Source organism: Spea bombifrons, chromosome 5 (genome assembly GCF_027358695.1).
Source record: "Spea bombifrons isolate aSpeBom1 chromosome 5, aSpeBom1.2.pri, whole genome shotgun sequence".
NCBI lineage: Eukaryota > Metazoa > Chordata > Amphibia > Anura > Pelobatidae > Spea > Spea bombifrons.
In genome coordinates this window covers 90,811,229-90,836,593 of record NC_071091.1, presented here as the reverse complement: position 1 = coordinate 90,836,593, position 25,365 = coordinate 90,811,229, and the positions used below count along the sequence as shown (strand labels likewise).

Genomic DNA, 25,365 nt, shown 5'->3' with positions numbered 1-25,365 from the left:
ATCTGTGACAGATATGTACCAACGGATGCATCCAGCTCTACCTCAATGTTGCCCCCATCCCACCATCTTCTTAACTGGCATGTTATCTGGATATTTGGAAATGGATATTTTCATGTATGGTAAGGCCTGTTGCCAAAACTTGTAACTTAGTGGGTACAAAAAGTCAAAATCAATGAAGTAAGCTAAGACACATAGCTACCTAAATCACCTGGGCGAATCTATCTGCATCATGATAGTATGCTAGATTGGGGGCTCCATTCCACCTGAAAAAAATGGAGCATAAAAAAACCCCAGAAGAGAATCTAGGCCTCTAGGTTTAAACAGATATAGCTATTAAAAGCCCTTTCAAATCTTGCCAATTCCGTCAGCTCTAAAAAGATATAAAAGCTTTGGTAGGGAACATGATCTTTAATGAAATCATCTGACCCCGCCAAGATCTCATAACTACCCCACCTCCTAATGTCAGAGGCTAGACAGGCCCAAGTTTATATTTTGCTTTATAAATTGTAGTAAGAGATCCACGCATCATATTTTTGGGGCAGATACCATGAATAAGTGGATGGGATCTGACAGCCCCGGTCAGCGGTTCCAGGGCTAGTACAAATATCAAAGGGGATAAAGGGCATCCCTACATTGTCCTGTTGTCTAGAAAGCCTCTGAGTGAAAAGCAGCCCAAAAATCATTGGCTTCCGGGCATGAGTATAATGCTAACATTACTACTTGGTAACTCATAACACCTCAATACCTCAGCCATGTAGATCCAGTTTAACCTGTCAAAGGCCTTTGTGGCATTTAATGAAAGCAAAATGAGTCTTGATGCCCTCTTCTGTGCATAAGAGATGATATTGACATTGACAAATTATCTAGTGTTGTCAAGGGCTTAGTGGCCCTGTACAAATCCCATCTGATCTGTGATATGTATCACACTTAATAGGTTCATTACCCGGCTTCGGTCAACCGCATTAGCTTCCAGAATTTCCGAGGGGAGTGATTCCTTATTAAAAATATAATGAAATAACTTATGGAGATACGAAGGTACTAACAGTTCTAGCAATGAGAATGTTGGAGAACCCATCAGGGTCTGGTGCTTTATTAAGTCTAAGGGCTTTAATGGCCAGTATAGGGAATTCTAGTCTGGACTTGTTTTAACTTGCAAGCTAACAATGTGTCTCTCTTGTAACCTTTTCTGTAAAATAGTTGTAAAATAGTTGTCTGCCGTTTTAAAGGTTGAAACCAGCACCTTCTTTCTCGCTAGGTATAATGCTTCCATGGTAACTTTTGTAGGATTAGCTTTATATGTGGGTTCCGCAACTACAATGTTATCACATAAGTATTTTTCCTGCATGATTTTCTTAATCAACAACTCCCTAACAACTACCTTATGCCTGAGCCAGACCACTGGAACTGGTGTATCTCGAAAATAGTCCAGCTGAAAAAACTCAGTTATGTGTGATCAAAACTTGTCTAACCATTAGAGATTAATTTAGTCTCCAACTCCCTTTTCCTCACACAGCCATAGACTTAGGTAGAGTGACCAAGAGAGTGGCGTGGTCTGACTATGTTATATGGCCTATTGGGGTCTCCAGAACACCCTGCAAAATAAATTTACAAAAAACAAAGTCAATCGTGGAATAGCTGTTGTGAACCCCTGAGTAATATTTATAACCTTTTTCATTAACATGAAGCATACGCCTAGAATCAAATAGGCCACGCTCAGGGTATAACGACAAATAAATCTCCACACACCACAACCCTATCTTGCCAGATCTTAGCAAGATGTTCCAACTATTTAGATAGAAAAGTGATTTGGTTATCATTAGGCACATCATTTGCCAATATGATCAATTGGTTATTTGATTTTAATACTAGAAATATGAATTTCCCAGTAGGGTCTGACACTTTTTTGTTTAGTTCAAAAGACCAATCTTTATGGATTAAAATGGAGATCTCATTTGTATTTGAGCTTTTATTTTTGGAGATCACTTTAAAACTTCTTCTTTGCTGTTGTGTAAATCAATAAGTGAAAATACAGTGAAAGACTATATTGATCTGGGATATTTATCTTCTCTCTAACTGGCATCATTATAGCTTCCTTGGTCTTGAAAAATTAAGGTTAAAAACATCCCTGGGTATACGATAGGTTCTATCAATTGTGAAATAAAGGTCACTACCTTGTGAAATAATTACCTTGAAGTAAGATGTGAGGTACACTTCCAAAGGATTTGCAGAAAGCCCCTAACTCTTACATTATTTCTTTGAGATCTATCAGCCTATCAGCCACCTTTAAGATTATCATGGGCTGTACTAAACTTGTCCACTTTTGAATGGGCAGTTTTGTCCTCCTGAACTTGTACCCCTTTACGTATGTCACCATGGATGCAGTATCATCATGTGAAGACTTACGTAAGTCTTGTTAAAGCTGTTTCACAATTCGCTGGGTTACAGCTCCATGCATCTGCTCCCTTTTTAATCAGATACTAATGATAAAAACAAAATTGGTGAGAGCTCCCCTTTGAAGTATAACTTTGACCCTATGTGTGACTCGCTCCACAGCGACAGACAAACATGAGATAGGAGAACTCTAGGCAGCCAAGAGTGGGAGGTTTGGTTCCAAGAGCAGAGAATAGAATTTGTTTGGTATGAGAAGTTTAGGACACCTGTATTGTAATCCCCAGTGAGTTTATACTCCAGGTCACCAGTAGAAGGTACATAGCCTATAAATAGCATTTCATTATGATGAAGTCATTTTTATATCTGGCACTCACATTGCAAAGGGTCACATCGGAATCTTTCAGTACACTGTGAACAATAATTAAAATTAGATTGTAGTGGGTGTTGGAGTGGTTGTCATAGAAACGGAACCATTGCATGTTTATGCTTAATTTGTTCATGGTTATATTCCTGTGACCGACACCAGCACCTGTAGTTGTCTCTGAAACAGATGTTGGTCCTACCACCTACCCAATATGTGTATAGTGTTCTTTTAATTGTTTAGAATTTGTCTTATATGTTGCTGTTTCCCAATACACTTCTGTTCTCATCACAAAATATTTTTATGAAATCATAACCTGTGGTTCTCTTCGTTTTCAGGTCTTATAGATCTTCTCTTTCTCCCTTATCTTTAGAATGTAGTTCCATATAATCACACACTATCTTTCTCTACCTCTTTCACTCTCTGTTGCTCTCAATGATCAAGAAAATATCATACATTAAATATATATATATATTTAATGTATATGTGTATATGTATATATATATATATATATATATATATATATATATATATATATATAAATATATATTAATATATATATATATATATATATATATATATATATATATATATATATATATATATAAAATCAGAAGGGACCTCTGAGATGCTGAAAGCTTGTGACTTTTCATCTTGTATTTATATGTTAGCTCTATAAGGTATCACAATACAGCAATATCCATTTCTCAGTCAAATGCTTTTTTATGCCACCTATGTGTAATCAACTAAGCAGGCCCGCTATGCCGTGTTACTAACAATATCTTTCAATATTCATATCGTTAAATTTCCGTTACAAGAAAATGTATTAGATCTTGCTAAAGTCCAGTACTAATATAATAATGAATAAATACAAACGACTTCATACTATCTCAATCCAATTTCTGGTGAAGTTTGTTTGCTACATGCAGGTACCCCTTGAAGCAATGCAATTCCTCATTTGTCAACAGACACAGTATGTGCCCAAAACCGGTTTCTAAACAATTTACTTTAAGAATGCAGCTGTCTTATTTATAACTTGATTTCACAGTTGCATTGTCAGTTTTGTTGTTCACAGAAACTTTATTAAATGATTAATCACAGAAACAAAAAATGACAGGTACGGTATGGAAGAATCTACAGCAATGAATTATTGAAATCACATTTGTGTGTCTGAAAACAAAAACCTGGCTATATATCAGAGTGGAGAAAAGATTTCATATACCTTCATGAACAGAGCACTGAACAGGTTATGTGCCTTATTTTAAGATACCAGAGAGCTTTCCCAATAAGCTGGACCTCCAGGTTTGTTTTTTAATCTCTGGATACTGGGAGGACTTTTTGGCATTGCCTGCTACCCATTGTTGTTCCACCATTCCCCTTTACTACCCTAAACCTGTCTGGCTTATGCCTACTCCATCTACTATGGTCTCCATAGAAAGCTGGAGACAGGGACATCCTATGAAGAACCTACCATTGCACATGTATGTCACAATTTCCAACACCCCCAGAGTTCAGCATTGCCCCACATGCCCAGGTTTGTAATACTTATGGGACATTATGATGTCTAAATTGTAACATGCACATTTCAGTTTTCAAACTGGAATTTTTCACAGATCATTTTAACAGACCCATGTATACCATATACAATATACAAGAGAGTCCAAAAGTTGAAGACCCTCATCACCAAATAACTTTTTAATCATGTCAAAGTAGCTTATTGACACAATTCATGGACAAGTTGCCCCAGCCCCAAATATCAGCTAAGTTGAATATTTCTGAGGGGAGTAGTACAGCGCACACCAAAGATATCCTCTGCAACCTTTTCATCCAGTGCAAGACCATGCAGACCTTAAGTGATCACACCATCAGTAGACCAGTGTATCAAGAATAGAACAGCATCTGCATCCAGAATTCAAGCCCAGCTAAACCATGAAACACCTACCCTAGAAAGCAAAAGCACAGTCAGACTGGCAAAGTGTGGCCGTTGTAGGAAAGAAGCCGTTTCTAAACCACTTCTTTGTCGAAAAAAGGCTAAACTTCAGCATGAGCCAAACTATACAGACATTCAAAATTCCGAATCGTGTGTTGCCATCACAACAAAATGTTTAGCATGGACCAAACAGTACAGGCAATCAATTTTTTTTGGCTGCAATCTCAATGCTCGCAAGTGTAAAGCCACAGTGTGTAAAACCTACAATTACCCATGCTGCAGGAAATAGTCAGGCGTGAGGATGCCTATTGCCTATTGTGGAGTTGGTGACTCACTGGGATACTTTAAGGGAGGGCTGGTGTGTCTGTCTGCCAGAGTTAAGGCATTGTCATTACGGCAAAATGGTGATCATACCGAATATTTCTTTTTTTTTTTGTTTCAAATACCATTACATAAGTTATGGTGGGTAAAGGTGATGGAAAACCCTTCCACTGAAATTAAGGGGGTAGTAGAAGCATTAAACATCATCATCTACAGACACCAGACATAGTATGCTTTGCCAAACAAATTCACTGAATGAAAAAGCAGATTGTAGTAGTGGACCCTATTATATATATATATATATATATATATATACATACATACACACACACAATATAATACAGTATCCCAGTGAGTCACCAACTACAAAATAGGCAATAGGCATCCCCACACCTGAATATTTCCTGCAGCAAATGTAATTGTAGGATATATTTATATATATATACACACACACATACATATAACAATAATAATTTTTAAATATAAACATGATTATACATGGTATACAAGTGCTCCATGAAAATGTATTTGTTAGATGTTATTGTGAGGAGAATATGGGTCTTTTTACCCTTTCCTACATTTCAGGTAATGGAGCCCCCCCCCGATACTTAAAGAGTTAAACCCACTTACAGATCTAGAAATATGATCAGAAAGAGCTGGGGGGGGGGAGCTGCCGCCATACTGAGAACGGAAATGTATATTAAATGTCCTTGTGCTTAACACAGCTGCATTCTGATCAGGACACTAACCCCCTTTCTGGGGCATTCTCTATATTATGTTTCTACCTGCTGTGTCCAGACTTGTATTCTTATAAATTGTGCTTCACAACCCGTAAGAGTACAGTGGGTAAACATGGCTACCATCCACGGATTCACTTGTTAGCCTTAGCAAATTTGTCACATTCACTGTTTCCGCTTCGCCTAGCAAACCAGCCATTTCTGCTTATCACAGGGTATGCCGGTATGTGCTTATTTATTTTGAGCGCATGCTGTGTTGGTATAGCATACTCAGTTGTGTCTCCAGTATATTAATGAAATTGTAATGGAAAAAGGAAATTGCATACAACTGGTAATATTGCCATAACATATACATCATTTTTGTTGTGTTTTGTCACGGAATCTTAAATTTTTCCCTCCTATCTCAACTTCCACAAACACAAATGACGGATTTCTTTCCATATTCCCTGCGATGACATTTGCCGTAAATTTAATTTATAATAGTGTACCAAGTATCCACTGCTACACTGTCATTGAGATTATTGAAATGATAGTTCTGCAAGATAATCTATCAGTCCAAACTGCAGGACTTGGACCAATCTCGTCTATATTAAAATTACCTGCACTGTAAGAAAGTCATAACTCTTCTGCTTTCTTTCACAAGTTTGCCTTCTGTTTTGAGTTTTGTGAATAATTGCATTCCGCTGATCAGAAACAAATTCTAATGTACTCCGCACACTGTCATTGATCACTATAAGCACTTATATCTGAATAAAAAATATGTTTATGTTTCATACTAAAACTGACATCTCTATTATAAGATCCTGTGCTCTCATGCCCAGCAGAGTTTTATGTTAAGCCCACAATGATCTGAGCATATCCGCACATCGAATGGAATGATTTCGTGTAGCGTAATACGGTTCTAAAACTGCGCAATAAGAAAACCATATCTTACTTGAAATATGGTGTGTTTTTGTAACCTATTGCAGTTGGAAAAATAGAAAAAAATTGTAATGTGGTTAATCTTTAATTCCCAAAGACTAACAAAGGCTCAGCGAGACCAGGACATAATCATCCAGTGTTAGAAAGCTGCCTGGAATAGCTAGGATCGATGTTGATTTATACATGCAGATATGCTTGTGTAATAACGATTTGTAAATTTAGGAATATGCAAATGTGAACATTTTGTTGAGTACGAAAACTTTAGAGGCGGAGGATGCCATTTAGTTAAAGCTAAAATGCTCGGATCTCACTGTTTACATTACATTTATTGTGAATTCATTATATTATCTAGGGCAGGAAAAAATTATCATCCGCTCTTACATGAACGTTCCAACAGTACAAAATGTATACTATAAATGTATACATTCCGCTATATGTATTTGATACAGTACACAGTATTTTCTAAAATGTTTTTTAAAGAAAAACTAAATTATAAATTTGCAGATTTCAAATATGCATATTCATTTATGTGTATGCAAAATATATTTCCATTTTTACTTCTACATATGCTAAATTACAAATATATGAGATGTGATGAGTTATAATGATTTGATAGTAGACATGAAGTAAACCTTTTGCAAATGCATCCCCAATATATTGCTACCTAGAGATGCACACAACTTCATGAATACAAAAAACAACTTCTTACTTGCATTTTTATAGCTTAATAGTAAAAATATACGAGTGTTAACGCGTTGAACATTGAACGGATGAGGACGAATGTATTTTTGTAAGTACTTACTCTTGGGCTTCAAGCTGCCTCTTAAGTTTTGTAAGCAGTGATTGTTGTTCGGTGCCACTTGCCTTTAAAAAAACAAATGATTTTATGATTGTCCAATAAAATGGGTTATTGCAGAAAACATTGTGGTGCTGTATATTTTAGCTTTGTGTTGATCCTGAAATCACACCTTAATAGTTAATAGTATTCAAAGGGCTGTAATGACTTCAATCATCACGGTTTGCTTCATTGTCCTTGCGTCCCTGCAACCCAAGTCTCAATTTGGTGTTAAACATTGCTCATTTAGTAACTGGTTTCTGCTTTTAGATGCCAGTCAATCATTACTGGACACCGGTCTATATGCATACCCTCAAGGCTTTTCTCCCAGCAGCCTCCAGTCTGTCATTGGCACAGAATCCCAAAGAAGAGGGCAGAATGCCATCATCAGCAAAGTAGAGGGGCCTGCCACACAGTATTTTTACTCCTTCAGCTTTGGTTTTGTGAAATAATTATATTTGTTATTAGATATTCCAATGGTTTCTAGTGTTACGATATAAACATATTCAGCTACCCATAACCTATTATATCTAATTACTAAGTTTTCATATCGATATTATTTCAAAATCCATGAAATATACTGTTTAGAGAAAGCCAAAGTAAAGATTTTTAATAGCTGTGTAAAAATTGTAAAATAACTTGATTTGTAGTTAGACAATCAGTATTCTAATCACCTAAATGATAAATATTTCATAGAAAGCTTTACCTTTAATCGCTCATTTTCAGTTTTATTCTCCACTGATTCAGCTCTTAACTTTATAATCTCGGTGGACAAGGCCTCTTCCATTTTCTGAAAGTGACTGTAAAAAAACATATTTAGGATTTAGTGGTTAAAAAACAACAAACAAAAAAATTATTTTTTTATGTTATTTGGTCTTTTCAGTCTCCTCTGAGTTGGTAGATTCATTGACACGTCAAGGTTTTATGGTGGGATGGGAACGTGGATACGTCATAAAATATACATAGCTGGAAACTCTCTGGGTTTGCTCTGCTTCCCGGGGTCTCTGGGTCAGGGGTGCAGCGATCTGTCATGCTCACCCCCTGCCACTAGGGGCTGTCTGGGGCTAGCCCAGCCGCTATGTGCAGCCAGCTCCGGCCCCTAATGAAGCCACCCTCTGGGAAGTTCTCGGGTATAAACTAAAACCAACTTTCTCTGCATTAGAATACTTATGACGCTACTAAAAACCATCAAGATCGCCACACAGAGACCAACACAGAGTAGATCATTATTACTCTCTGCCCATATTTTAGTAAAAACATATACAATAAATGTTTATCTTATGCTCTGCTAATTTTAACCTCTGCACAAGAGAAGTTCGTGTTTATAGATTGTACATTAACGTTGCTGCCAGCAAAAAGTTACAAATGGGATATCCCAATTTCATTTTTTTTTCTTTAAGGTTTTTTTCTTTTTTTGTTTTCTTTGTCATGTTAATATTCAATAAAAGTTACATTTTGAAACAGTGATATTGGCAGGTATGGAGCATGTAGTTTTGTTTCATATTATATCAGTAAATAAACATATTGCTCATAACCCCAAAGAAGAGGCCAAGGACTGATTAAGGTCTGAGTCTTTACAGCTGGAAAAACGGCCAGACTAGACGGATGGAATGGAATATCTGCAGGCACTGACATGGTACTAATACCACGTGCAAATGTTATCAGTTGGTTAATACTATTGTGAATATTGGCTACATTGGTTTCTACCATGTGTTTTCCTGGAAGGAATTCTGCTGCCATCATGCAACATCCTTAACTCTTATTGTAATGCTTGCATTGCTTTTTTTAATATAAATTATGAATGAACAAGGGCATATGATTTATATTTGAGAAAAACAAAAGGCAATTGCACTTCTCTCTGCAAGCGCCTTATAATATTAACCTTTTCAACGTCTACAGGCCAGGCTACAAAAGCTCATGCGCATATTCACAAAAAAATGCAATACTTAAAATGAATGGCTTTAGTTATTGAAATATATAATTTCAGCTTTTCCTTTGTCTGCTGTGCTATCTGAAACATCGATTCAGGTTTTGCTATAATCAACTTTACTAAAAGCATTTAAACAGACGCAAGCTGCTTCAATAAAGCACAATGACATCATAATCTTTCCTGTTGTAAACCAAAACAGTTTCCTTCTTAGAAATAGAATATGAAACATTTATACAAGTGGATGAAGTAGGACCTGTAAAATTCATCTTCTGAGTATTAACAGCTTATTCATTATTTGTTTTATGTTTTCCCAACATCCTGTTTCAATAACCTATAACTTCTATATTGGTCTTTGGCCACATGCATTTACACATTCCTGCGATTTAAGACAGCACCATTTATATTAATGATATCCTAAAATCCATATGTTTAAAGAAAAAAAACACCCCGTGAAGTTCTAGAGAAATCCAGATGTCAGAAGGGTTGATGCTGTCATAAAGTATGCAAAAACAAAGATTTGCTTTACCATACTATAAATGCAAACTAATAATAATTAGGGACGAACTGGTGATGAAAAGGTGGCCCTGGCACTTTAAGGCCAGTGGCCGCCTGACGATATGCTTTGGCAAAGAACCTTTTTAATGCCTACAGAGCACAGACATTGGTGCGGTGCTGTTGTTCAGCGGCCCACCGAGAATTTGCCAGGTGTGCCAGATGGCAAATCCAGGCTTGATCATAATAATATTAATAACAATAATAATAAAATAATAATAATAAAATATTTTCATGGGCTAACATTCATTATAACAAATATATATCTTAATTGTATACTGCAATATCATTTTTTTTCTCTCTTGAGAGAGAGAGAGAGAGATTATATATAAAATCTCCATAGTGTTTTACTGTAACAAATACTTGCATACACAATTTCATTCTTTTTTTTAAATCATATTGGGAAGCCACATTAATCTGTTTGTAAGAAAAAAAGGATATTGCAGTATACAATTAAGATATATTTTTGAATGAAAATGTTTTATTATTATTTTATTATTATTGTTTATATATATATATATATATATATATATATATATATATATATACCAAAAAATAAAACCTTCATTCAAACATTGTTGTAGTGCCTGTTACCAGGCAGTAGAAAACGCAAACCATTCTCCTTTTTAACTGACTTAAAGAAATGCACTGGATATGGGGTAACATTCCATGACAGACAGACTCGGGAGACATCTTTGATCATTCGTTCTGATGCATAAAATATGTCGCAGCTGTACCATAAAAGATAGCAGCCATCAGGCATGGCTGTCATTTGGCCTTGCTGGTTTATAAGAGAAGAAGACAGAAAAAAAATCAGCTCTCTCTTCTGTTTTGTACTTCTGTTGGATTACTGCTTGGGATAAACACGATATATTTAGTCTATGCACATATTATCATACTTCTGGTTTATTTCAAAAGAAAGTCATAAAATAAACATGCTAAGAGTGCAGATCTGGTTGATATTTTGTTTCAACATACGCCATTTCGTACGTTGTTATAAGCCGTGAATATGTTAAAGGCTGGTGGTGAGCTAGGCTCTAAAGTGGATTACGTCTCTCCCAGGAGACTGCTCCCTTTCATTTCGTTTCTGTGATGCGCACATCTTATTTTATTTCAAAATCTGATCCTATGTAACAAAAGGCACAGATCTGACTACCAAAGAGAAATGCCAACTAGAAATGCATGTGATTAATATCACTCTTCAAAAAGCACATTAAGGCAACAAAACAGCCTTACCTGTATTTTACGGTGGAATTTGTTTAGGTCTGTACGTAAATCTGAGGATAGTTAACAAGCTTCCTCGTACGTGGGGCAAGTTGGGATTTGTCAAAGGAACATATCAAGCTGTTTCAACTCAGCAGTCACCGCGACTAAGAAAGCAGTCTCCAGTAATGCAAATTGTGTGTCTTAGTAAATAACATTACTTCAAAATGACAGTCGTGGTGCTACTAAAGCAGTTATTTAAAGAGTACATCTAAATGCACCAGGGATATTTGATGTGATGCTACCCGGAGCCTGTGATTTCAACCATCTGCTCTCAATTTTAAAAATGTACCATTTTCTACCATTCTATAACTATGTTGATCTGCTCTACCTTTGCACTGGTTTAGGCAAAATTACATTTTATTTATTAGGTCAGACACAAACACATTCTTTTCTCAGGAATGACAATGACGACTCCCATCATCCTCATGGAGATGTACGCACTAGGATCTTGTGGTCTGCTTTCTTGGGAATACCTGTAGTTGCCTATCCATGTTTATTGATTCATGGATTATGAAGTCTATTACTACACAAAGAATAGCTGTTTGTGCTGGCAGCAAAGGGGTTTAAATGCCCCACATGCTTATATATTAAGATTCTGCCCCTGTTCAGTAAGACACACAATACGAGTACATATTTTAAAGCACTGGAAGGGGGATGCTATCTGGAGTTAAGACCAAAGCAATAATATACAAGATAAACCTTTGTTTCTTTCACACTGGATCACTTATACAGAATAGGAATAGGATAAAAGACATTGCTATGCAGGAGCACAATGCAAAAATATTTTTATAGGAATGTATATAATTCTATTCTATACAAAAATGTGTGCAATTATAAAGATAATGAAATAGTTAATGGAATGGTTTTCATTGAAGAAAAGAATTGCGTGTAGGTAACACAATACAGACCACTTTGACGTGAAAGTCATATGATAAACTACAAAGATCATTGCCATTGTGAAATCAACTAAATTTACAGTGTGAATCGGTTACAGAGCAGCAAGGCTTTCATTTTATTTCTACTTCTTACCGTTCCATTCTTTTCTTCCTGTGCAGCTGCCATATTAAGAATTTTTTATTTGAACGTTTACTCGTGTTAGCTTAACACACTTAGGCCATTACATTACTTGTATATTTACTATGTAACAGTGCTTCAAAAAAGAGGGGGAAAAAAGCACTTTGCCCGACATAAAGAATCGATTAGTGGTCACCATCTGGAACCAGGTCTTGAAAACTGGCTGCCATATGTTTTGGCCAACATGACAAAACAAACTGTTTTAAATTGTCACCACCTCCAGCTCTGTTTTATGTATCGTACCAGCTTTAATAGACTTATGAAATGGATTAGAGGCTGTTTTACTTGTACCCTACTGCTAGAATGAAAGAAGAAAAAAAGAAAAAGGGAAGGGGGTCGATGTCCTGAAAGGATTTAAAATAGTATACATCGCTTAGAACAGAAGGTATCTGACAGCTTGGAATAAAAAGGTACCATAATACGGTTCATATTCATATCATAAAGGCTCTCAGTTAACCCTTTAATTCAGTATGATGAAACAATGCTTTGCAGAGGTACGCCACAGCATCCGTGACACAGCTCAAAGTGTTAATTGTTTTTAACTCTACCCTAGCTGTAGAAAATCAAAGGGGAAAAACAATTTAGCGAGGCAGAGATTAGCACTACCTAAATATGTATCCACTGTTCCTTCCAAAAATGTGTGATTTCAGGAAGATGCACATATATGAATTCATATACCCAGAAAAAAATATGTATGGTGCTGTTGGAAAAATAGCATATCAGGTTCAAATGAAATTTAGGAATGTTAATCTCTTTTGCAGCTGCTATTTTTGTTTTATGGTATTTTTACAGCTGTTTTTAATTTCTTTTAAGAAATACTAAACCTTTAGGAGTATCCCCCTGTGAGCAGCCATAGTACAGATAATTGGTTTCATTGCAATTCAGATTATGAACATCATTTTTCAGTTGTTACTTTCAAACTCCGTATACGGCTAAATCTGCAAGCCATTTTATGATTTCAGCTACCTCAAAAAAAGGTGCAATTACTTTTGCAGAGTATTTGCATTATTCACTTGTCTTTAAATGTATTTATTGATAACCTGAAGCTTCATTGCAACACGTTAACTGCACAAAAGTAAGAAAACATCAATTATTTTGCATAAAAACACGCGAATAACATTTTTACATCTTGAAAAAGGTTCTGACTAGTGCTTTGGATGTCACCAATTGGAAAGTTAATTCTAGATAATTGAAACATTACTAGAAAAGTGTTCAAACGGCATAATGCATGTTCTCTAAATGTAGGATAAAAATCACATGAAACAAATTTGTATATTAATTTTATGTGTCATTTTAGGTCTCTGTCTTATTTTGGCTAAACCGTGTAGTATTTCTATGTGATAGGAAAAGGTGCATTTACTTTTTTTTACACTGTAAAGATTTCTTAGAGGCATGCTTTACTCCACATGATTGCTGGTATTACACTCACATATTTAACTCAAATCCATAGATGGATTGATAAAACAGAATTTAACAGAAGATAAGAACCATTTATTTATGATGTAAAGACTCAGATTTTAATCAGTACTTGATATTGTCTTAGACTCAATATATAATTAGAATACTCTGTACATTTGCTCTGTTTCTTCACTCACCAACTACTTGACTTACATGAGAAGCAATTTATCAACAAATGTCCTGCCCAGCACTGCGGTAGATTAACACCCCCCGTTCCAATTGCTTTACATACAGGGCAATTTATCCCTACTGCACAAGACGTCAGCCTTAAAGCTTCTGTTCCCAGGATGGGTTGGAGCCTATGGCCGGTCCTTGCAGTATAACAGGCCCACAACAGTAATAGATCATTCGCACACAGAACCTGCTTAATCGATCTGGCTGGGACGCTTACACATACAACAATGATGCCAACTCCCAAGGAGCCATTAATATATACACGGAGCCAGGGTCAAGCTCTTTTCCTAAGTTGCCCTGTGCACAATCCATCTCTGGTCTGAGTAAGTATTCACAGCCCCTTGCACAATTTCCAGGAGGGTCTAACAAGACCATGCACATTTGGCAATTCCATTCATAGACAGTGACATCAAGATACAGAGATTGTGAATACACTATCTTCTGCCCTTTAAGGAAGTTCTCTGTGAGGCGTTTGTCAGAGGATCTGATAATGGGGAGAAAGAAGACAGAGGCAAGAGAATAAGAGGAGCTGCGGGAAAGGAGACAGACACGTTGAAGTAGTCAGGAGAGAAGGTAGGGAGACATTCAGAGTAAGTGAGAAGATGTAAAAAAAAAAAAAAAAAAAAAAAAGAGTGAGTGAAAGTGTGAGAGCACGGGACTAAATGATCATATAAAAGCGAATGAGAGTGTGAAAAAGAAAGAGTTATCGTGTACCATCATCCATGTAGGGCTCAGTATATAGTGATGGGAGTTATGTTGTACCACCATCTGTGTCTGGCTCATTACTCGCCTACAAAAGAAAACTGAAAAAACCCTGCTAAATAGATTCTAAAATTTGTCTGGAGTTTTAGAAATACCCAATGTTTTATGTTTATTTGCAAGTAATAGGGTAATAAGCACAAGCAGCATATTGCTATTTCAAAACCTTTTTTTTGGAATGCTGATAATAAATGCTAATAATAAATGCTGATATTTTTCAAAAGTAGACAACCATGGGTATTCAACTTGGGGTTTTTTTTGACACCTTTTATGCAACAATTGCACCACCAATTTTGCCAAAGTTTGCAGAGTCAATTTAGGTATAAATTTGTCGAATTCAAAGGGGTAGTAAGAAACACAATATATTAATATAAACAATTTCTTAATTAATCAAATAAGTATTTTATGAAGGGGTGAAAACCCATTCCTTGCCAACAAATATAACTGGATGTTGCTGATATCCAGCAACAACCCCTGAGCAACAGAAGCCACCATTGATCGTTTCAATGCCAGCAGAAGGGCAGCGTCATGCTTCTTTTTTTATATGGCGAATCTGAGTGCCCTGGATAGTGATCATACGTCGCCCTGGAATATTTCAGGAATTTCAGCAACACTGGCTGGGCGAAGGAGGCTATCATTGATTGTCAATTGTCATTTACAGTATGTTTTTCTGTGATTATATACCTAAAGGAGGTATATAATGATAGGAGTTACGCTGTACCATCCTCAGTGACTGTCTTACTATTTAATGATGGGAGTTTTGCCATATCATCGTCAATGTCTGCCTTGCTATATAGTTATAGGAGTTATGTTGTACCACGGTCATTGTCTGGCTTAATACATAATGATGGTAATTGTGTCGTACAACCATCAGTGTCGGTATAATTTTATAATGATAGGAGTCGAGGTGTATCACCATCTGTGTCTGGATCACTATGTAATCATAGGAGTTGTGGTGTACTACTGTCAGTATATTGAAGGGAGTTTTGCTGTAGCACACTCAGTATCTGTCTTACTATTTAACAATGGGGGTTATGATAAACCATAGTTAGTGTCTGGCATGGTACATACCAATGGGTGTTATGTTGCATTACTGTCAATATATAATGTTAGGGGTAATGCAGTACAACGATCAGTGTCTGGCTCATTATTATTATTAATGGGATTTATGATGTACCACATCTCAGGCTCACTGTGTGCTTTTGCTCAATATGAGCTGCACTATATCATATCTGTCTGGCTAACTGTATACAGATGAGGGCTATGCACACGCATAATGGGGATTATAGTACACAACCTCTAGAGTGCCAAATATTACTTTACTTTACTGTCCCATTAAGCTCATGCAAAACACTTGCTTAGACTCAACGAGCACAAAGTGTAAATAAATCACTAGGTTTGGGAAAATGTAAAAGTAATAGTTTTACTATTACTTTTGAATTCTCTACACCTTTAATATCATTAATTACCTAGAAGTTTATTCATCTACTTTCTACAATATAACCTCTGTAAAGGTGATAAAATTCACCTGCCTAATATAGATGTTGGATTGCAAATGTATCTACCGTATACCAAGGATGTATGATAGTGTTAGGAATTTGGTGATATAATCTGCACCATATCTAGGCGCAGCTAAATTATGCTAATTATATAGGGTTTGGGGGGAGTGGTTGTGGCAAATTTTCAAGATAGCAATTTATAGCTATGCTGCAAAATGTCCCTGCCATTTTTTTAAATGTTTAAACTATGTAGATATATGAGCAATGCATGCTTCAGACATACAATATGCCTAATTAATTGACATACTTTTTAAAGCTTGAAATCGAATATACTTCAGTTAGCCAACAAAGGTGTTGTCTAACTTTTTTTTTAATTTAAATCCCTTGCATTAGGCAAGATGTTTCATAAAAACTGCCTCTTACCTGCACCCTGACCAGATATGCAGATTATTTTTGTTTTTTTGGACAGGGCAGCTGTTTATGCAAACAGCCATCATTTATAACCATAGCAGAGAATTTAGCACTACCTCCTAGATAACTTTGCCTATGCTTACTCCCCAGAATTACGTTGAATTCTGCAAAAACTAGAAGATTATCTAGGACACATTAGCTTTGTTCTGTGAGCAGATTGAAATATAAATCCATCAACATATCATGACCATATAGTAAAAACAAGATGTAAGTCCTTTATTTAGATACATCAGCATTCAATACATTATTGATGGAGCAATTATATTCACAAATCCAGCGGTAAATCAAGTATTATAAAGGAATCTACAATAATAAAATGAGTCGTTTGGCCCAATCTTTGTCATAATCCCATGAAATTTGTTTACTCGGCCATGTCCGTTGGAAAAGTCATTACAGGCAAATCCTGAATTAATTCAGTGGCATGGCAAATTTGGGAGAAAATGTAATTACCCTATAGAAATATTAGTATTAATAATGTTAAATACCAATAATTAGATATTTATAATCATTCTTTTTAGGCTCAATTAACTGAAATGTGTTAATAAATGGTAAATAAGTATCCCCATTTCTTGTCTAGAACAGGGCTATAAAGAAAATTAAAATGATGTTGAAAGCAGCTACGTTTTCAAAATGTGTAGTAAAATAAAAATCACAAAAAATTAAAACGGTTCTTGTTAAAGAAAACTGTGTCAGAATCTTAAAGGGAACTTAAAATACGAAGAGTCAATCCTGAATCCATACTATAAGGAAAATGAGTATCCTGTATACTGAGAGAAGAACTTGAACCAAAGTCTGATTTTCACTCCCAGAAGCAAGTCTAGGTAGCGGTATCCTAGACACAGATATGTTCTGTGCTTTAGATTAAGAGAAAACACTTGCTCTGTCAGACTAGCTCTCCTTCCAAAGTGACATAGAGGTGTAATTCCAACAACCAGTTAGTTACTTCAACCCACTAAATCCTTCAGGGATGCTCTTCCACTTAGACACGATATTAATCGCACGCTCTAGTGTTGTCATTTTATTCTTTCCTGTGAAGATTTAGTTACTTAAAAACAACTGATGCTCTTAAGATTTTTTTCAACAACTTTGGGAAATGCCAATTCAAAATTGCTGAAGAAATACAAATACTTGCTATTAGGTTTTATTTTATTTATGAAACCTAGTAAAAAAAAAACTACTGTTGTGGCTTTAGTTTCTTTAAATAAACACTTTACTGGTGGAAATGTTGATGCAAAGATCCATATATTAGAAGTCAAAACAATTATTTCAAACATGAAACTTGATGATAAACAATGAAAGAAAAACAGCCACTTCTGACATTTGGGGTTTATGAAGATTGGGTTACATGCATCTCAGTTTTTTCGATATTTATTAAAGTTGCCAATTTAATAGTGAAATCTGAGTATGAGAATTAGAGCATCTAATTATATTATTTCATTTATGAGAGCTACGGATCAAGTATACACACAGATAAAATTACACATCATGAAAAGATTAATATGAAGTGAAACATTATTAAAGAAACATTACGCATAGAATTGTATCCATATTCCAAATATAAGCACTGTAACAAAATAGAGGTGTATTCTAACATCAACATAAGTATAGTAAAAACCGATATTTAATCACTAAACCTTCACTTTCAGGTAAATTAAAGTGCCGTTTCATTTCACTGACGTAACTATTTAGAGCCACATATCTCTTTTTCCAAAAGAGGTTTTCCCTTGCATAGTTCGTCAGTAAAGTGAAGTGTTTTATTTTACGTTAAGTCTCTATTGTGTGAATAAACCTCCTCGTGTTGAAAGGCCAGTGATCTGGGCAGCGGGACAGTGCCTGAGAATTGCGACTGTCTTGCAAAATTGGGACTGTGGGGTATGGATTGCCTACATAGAAGGGATGGCACTGATGTTAAAGACGTAATCAAATCTAAAACAATTGGCACCATGAGACATACTCATGAAGGCAACGTGATTCTTCCAAATGTATTATACAAATTTTGCCTTGACATACCATGACAGCCATGACAGTGCCATATAAGGGATGAAAAACATCCCTCTGTCTATAAGAAATATTAACCCCTTCATGACAAAGCCTGTACACGTACAGGCTCACAATGCATTGTTTTTGATGGGTTTAAGGACAACCCATTGTCCTTAATGGGTTAAGGAGAAGACAAAAAGTAGCCTTGAACAATGTGAGACACCATTGCATGCTTTAGACAACTGACCTAACTTGTTGACTTTTCAAAATATATCCTGCAGTAATGAAACATACACATTTTCTGGTTCAGCTCATAATGAGGCAGCCCTGACTGGAAGCATATGAAGAATATTATTTAAGCAGTTGAAGATATTACTAGACTTTCAGGAGTACTCCAAAATAAATACTTTTGACAATACTAAGAAAAAGGAAATGGGGGAAAAAAGGTTTAAAAAATGTAAATATATAAAACTTACTCTCTTTCTGCAGTCAGATGGACAAGGAGCTGGTTTTGCTCTCTGATTTTTTCAGCTAAATTTTCATTGGCTTGTCTGCACATGAAACAAGAATATATTCCATTAAAAACATATGAAAAATTGATACTTGAACTTGTATGAAGAATCATAAGTAAACACACACACCATATGCCTGTCTGTATTGCCATAATAATTGTGTTAACGGGACACTCCAGCTATCATACGTACCATCATATGTACTTTAATGCATATGATACTTGAATGGTCCCTTTAAATTTTTATGGTGCCCACCTTTCAAATACATAGGGAAATGCTGGCTTGCTGAGGGACCTTCAAGGAGCCAATGAGTGACGGCGGCAGCTTCTCCCTAAGGTAAGTACTTTAGTTCTTCATTCTTATTCCAATTTTAAAGAATGCATACTAAGAACAGCATTTGGATGTCTAATTATATTAATAATAAGCATGTTTCTTTCGTGAGTCTTCGTGGGATGTTAACTGTCATGTTGAGGCCACTGGATAATGTAGTTCTTAACCCTGGATAAATCTCTTGTTGAATACATTGGGTGGTAGTAGGTTATCATTAATATAATGTCACATTTTCAAGTATGGATTAGGGATGGATTAACTGCAATAATTGCTTTGGAAATTAACAGCGAAACAATACATAATAATTAGACACTTAACCCTTAATTGGTTTCTTCATCGGTTTTCAGTCCTATAAATGGTGATTGACAATAAAAAAAAACATCAATGCCTCATAATCCAATTATAAGATTCTATGCATACATATGTGCATGTAAAACCACATGTATGCCCGTCCAGGGCTGAATTGTTAAAAAGAAATAGAAATAAACCAAATACAATTTTCAGAATAAACTACTATAATGTCAACTTCTTCCTAAAACCATAAAAAAAATGTAAATGGTTTTATGAGGTATTATAGGCACTATTATATCACTATGGGAGGGACGTTCACACATTTACATTCAAGTAAATGTGAATTACCGTCCATCATAGCCTGTTCAGCAATCTACGTTACAAGTCTTTTACTGCATCTGTGTTTAATTTTTAACTTTAGCCTGCCAATTAATATAGGTATGGTTCGAGAATGTTCTTTTCTGCTATAAACATGCTTTCGCTTGTGGTACAACATACAGGAAATTACTGAAACTTAGTTATTGATACAGTAGGTATTTTATCTTATGGGTCATTGGCTGACAACTATTTAAAGCTCAGTAATAGCGGAATGTATATGTGTGTGGTTAAACTAACTCTATAGCTTTATTATAAGCTTTACCTACTGCCTATTAAGATTAATAATATGGGACAAAAGTGTGTCTTATATGGTCAATATGTTTATATATTATATATATTAGCTTTACTGAGATCATGGCGTATCTTATTTGCCCATAATGGTGAGTCTAGCCCGAGCTATGTGTAACACAGGTTGCCTCACAATTCAGTAACAGTCACATTTCAATTTTCATTAAATATGTTGCAAAAATGGTAAAGGACATCAACGTTCAATCTTTATTTCAAGCAGCCTTTGGTATGTTTTCTTTCTTTATTTTGTCAAAACTATAGCACTTCTGTACTTATTTATGATGAAGAAACCCACAGCATACTGGTGTTCGGAAGAACAAATCTATTTGACATATTTTCTTTCAAAAAAGTCAATTTTGTCATAACATATGCATACTGAATGAATAATTATTCAGAAACATTCCTGAAAAGCAGATCCAACATACTCTACGTTTCTAATTGTGATTTGTAATAATGAGCTGCTAAATCGGTTGATGAGCCCTTAAAGAGTAGTGATGCTGGGATAAATGTTCAATAAATGTTTTATTTTTATATTTGTATGTATATTATAATTCTGTCAATACCATTTAATTTAAACTTAGTACGTTAGGCAATTTTATTTTTTAGTACTGTGATTTTTGTATATGGGCCCATGATTTCCCTTCTCATAGGAGCTCTAGGAAGTTTGCTTCTCTATCATTTTTCAATTTTCAGTGTCTTTAGTGACCATGCAATAAACACATAAATCTAGAAAAGCAATGGCAAACATGATACAAGTATCATTTGATTTCACATTTAACACCAGTTGGTGGGCTATTTTCTTGATATCTATAGGCTATGAACACAATTTAAAGTAGTATGACTTTATATCTACCAACCTCTTCTAATGAAAGCTCCCTGGTTATTATTATTATTTATTGTTTTATATAGCGCCATCAAATTCCGTAGCACTGTACAATGGGTAGAAAGGACATAACAAGTAGTATGTCAGCATCTGATAAAAGACATAAGTTTGGTTCTTGGCTACATAGACGTTGATGCACGGTTTTGCCTTAAAGATACATGGAGGGTTCTGTTGAACACGGCCCATCTGGCAAGTGCCTTCTTGCTCCATGGTCAGTCTGAGCCTTAGCAAATCTTTTGTACATATTTTTTTACATGCATAGTAAAGATCAGCTATATTGTGCCAACACAAACTTTAATTTTTCCCTAAATTACAACTGATCAGGTACCTCTTGAACATATGGCCCTATGGGAAATAAATTCTTCATGGTATATAACTGCAGAAAACCTAAAAAATATTTTTAATCATCTGCAGAAAATATATATTTTTTAAATAGGCTCAACCTAGATTGTAAATACACATTCACTATGGACCCACTAGATATTTTTTATATATTTCCAGGTCAGTTTGCTATATACTGTATTAAAGTATTGCATTGAAGTCTTATTTTCTTTACATTTCTTTGAGTGCTGCTGAGATATTACAGTTATATCCCTTTAGACACACACCAAAAAATTCTACATTCAGAGTTTATCAAAAATAAAATGCTACACATATTACACATAAGCAACTGAGTATTACTATAAGGAAGATCTCTTGATAATTCAGTGTTATTATTTTTATTCAATCCAAATGAATGTCCCATTTGGCAAATGTTAACATTAAATCAGAAAGCCACAATGAAAATGGCTAAAAAATGTAAGTTATTTCTCCTTATGTAATTAAATATGTAGTTTGTTTTACCATAAAACCTCCAAGAGAATTAAGTAGTAAAGCAAGGAAACTGGAGTAAACCCATAGGAATCAAAGCAAATGCACATAAGAAGTAGCCAACAAGTAGCTTGCAGGCTCTTGTAGAAATATAACCGTTACATTATATTTTATTTATAAAGCACTAGCAGATACTGAGGGCAAAATAGTTTGGCAATAACATTCAAATTAACAATAACATGAACACACATAAGACATACTGATACACAAGTGGAAGAGGCCCTTGCTCTGGCGAGCGGACAGTCTATTAGGAAGTTTAGACAGAAGTTGAGTGAGTGTTGGGTGAGGATGGTTTGATTGTAGCCACAATAATTGAACTTTGCATATAAATGTCAGTGATCGAGATGGAGGTGAGGTGAACAGAGATGGGGCTAGTGCTATTAAGTGTTGCTTGCAGTTTGCTTCCAGTTTATATCCAGTATAATTCCATATATTCACCTGTGAGAAGTTCACTTCGGCGGAGTGAACTACACTGTTGTTTACTACAGTCTAATGGTGTTTGTTAGCCTATGACTGCACAGCTACATGATCATGGCTATTGTAGTTTTCATGGGTAGCAATGTATTAAGGCTATGTTTTACATAAAACCCTGTCCGGCCCAACTACTTATGTGATATGTAGTTGGCAAAGTAAACCCACCCCAGGAGTATAGTTGGATTGGCGATTGGCTAATGAGCTGATAGACAACTATGTTCCCTACCTGCAGCGGAATTCAGAAAACAATCACCACCTTCTCCAACCTAAGAAAAATCCAAAAGTGGTCACTGCTCGCAACTGTAGCAATAGTTTGTGTTTAAAAAAATAAAAGAGGCAGCATGCTGCCAACTGATCTGATGGCTGGCATGCTGATTAATAAACGTTACGGGTTATATGACATAAGGATAAATATAAGGTGGCACTTGAATTTGCTCCTGAAAAACAGTTTTGGTCTGTTCCTACTTTCTTGGGACACGGGGGTGGTTTTGCCATGCCTGGGGCTAGCTCCAAACCCATGTGCGACAGCAGAATATATACATCCCAAAAGGACTAGAATTTCTATAAGGTACATTCATTTTACTGTTCACCGGCAGAATTTTAGTAGTGTACGGCCATTGCATACTTTTTTTTTACAGTGACACAACTTTATTTATCATTAACATAACGCTATGAAGTCTGACATGGTATAATCACCAATACGCTTAAGAATATTTGAAGGACATCTCATTTCAGACAGCAAACTACTAGGATTCTTTATTGACTTGCACATGCATTCAAGTCATAGGCACATGATGATGTCCAGGCACATGGCGCACTCAATGGATTAAATAATTTCTTCAAATGAATAAAATTTGGTTGAGTGTAAAGTCACTTAAAATTGCATTTACACTATTAACTATTGTTGCAGTCACCATTTTAACCTGTTTCCACAACATTTTTCTGTTAAGCAACAGCTTTTCAACATCTGTTCCTTTTCCATGTTGTCATCAAACAGGGTTCTGGGGAGGGATTTTGCACTTAACACTTTGGTTTTAAGCAGGAGGAACTTTCCTCACTGGATACATGTTTACATATCTTTCCCGCTACCATAACACAAATGTTGCACAGATGACTTTTCTTTTTTTTATTTTTTTTTTTATTAGCTTTTAAACATTATTCCAAGAAAAACATATTACAATGAAAATATGTTTCCCAAGTGGGATTCTTCAGCACTATATGAGGACATTTTGAAATAGATGCAATGCTATGCTATCATTATTATAGTAATGAAAACACAGGTGCCAGGTCATGAATAAAAAAACAAAATGTCATTATTTATATATCTACAAAAATGTAATGAAAAATTCTAGTACCTTTCTCTGGTGTGTGTGTGTAAAATGTATATATATATATATATATATATATATATATATATATACATACATACATACATACATACATACACACACTACTGTTCAAATGTTTGCGGTCACTTTTTTTCTCTCCATTAAAATAACATTGAATGGATCAGAAATACAGTGTAGATGTTAATGTTGTAAATGACTATCATAGCTGGGAATGGCTGATATTTTATGGAATATCTTCATAGATGTTCAGAGGCCCCTTAGAACTCCCATCCCTCCTGTGTTCCAATGGCATGTTGTATTCGCTAATCCAAGTTTATGTTTAGAAGGCTAATTGATCATTAGAAAACCCTTTTGCAATTAAGGTAGCACAGCTAGTAATGTCCTTGTTTTTCATGAAAACTGCTAAGTGATATACTAATGTGCAAAGGTTTTAGGCAGGCATGGAAAAATTGCTGTAAAGTCAGAATGCTTTCAAAAGTAGACATGTTAATGGTTTATTTTTATCAAAATGCAAAGCGAGTGAATAGAAGAAAAATGTAGAACCAATCAATATTTGGTGTGGCCACCCTTTGCTTTTAAAACAGTATTTATTCTTCTGGGTACACTTGCATACTGTATTTTTAAGGAACTCGGGAGGTAGGTTGTTCCAAACATCTTGCAGAACTAAACACCAGGGCTTTGTTGGGGCCACTCCATCACTTCCAGTACTCCTTGTCCTTTACATTGACGATAGCTCTTAATGCCTTTGGCTCTGTTTGGGGTCGTCATGCTCCAGAATAAATTTGGGGGCCAATCAGATGCCTCCCTGATGGTATTGCATGATAGATAAATATCATCCTGTACTTCTCATCATTAAGGAGACCATCAATTCTGACCAAACGCCCAATTCAATTTGCAGAAATGCAGCCTCCACCATGCTTCACTATTTCTAGCAAACACTCATTCTTGTTCTGCTCTCCAGCCTTTCAGCAAACGATCTGCCTTCTGCTACAGCCAAATATTTAACATTTTAGTCCAGAGCACCTGCTGCCATTTTTCTGCACCCCAGTTCCTGTGTTTAGGTGAATAGTTAAGTCACCTGGCCTTGTCTCCATGTTGGAGGTATGACTTTTTGGCTGCAAGTCTTCCATTAAGACCTCATCTGACCAAACGTCTCTGGACAGTAGATGGGTGTACCAGGGCCCCACTGCATCTTAGTGCAGCAGATGAAGACACATAATTAGCACGTTTGGTACAATAGTTTTATCATACACCTAACTATATACCTACAAAATATCTGACTACTAGGTACAAGTGTACCTAGAGGAATTTATGCTGTTTTAAAGGCAATG

General features: G+C 35.6%; 1 protein-coding gene across 1 annotated transcript in view; it reads right to left on the bottom strand.

Moving 5' to 3' along the window:
• Positions 1-25,365, bottom strand: part of LOC128496406 (putative leucine-rich repeat-containing protein DDB_G0290503) — a 208,103-nt gene that overhangs the window by 10,713 nt on the left and 172,025 nt on the right. The window contains exons 31-33 of the mRNA XM_053466019.1: positions 19,136-19,210; positions 8,203-8,296; positions 7,464-7,525 (exon numbers count right to left, since the gene is read on the bottom strand). Of these exons, the coding sequence (XP_053321994.1) occupies positions 7,464-7,525; positions 8,203-8,296; positions 19,136-19,210 (231 nt within the window). The remainder of the gene's footprint in view (positions 1-7,463; positions 7,526-8,202; positions 8,297-19,135; positions 19,211-25,365) is intronic.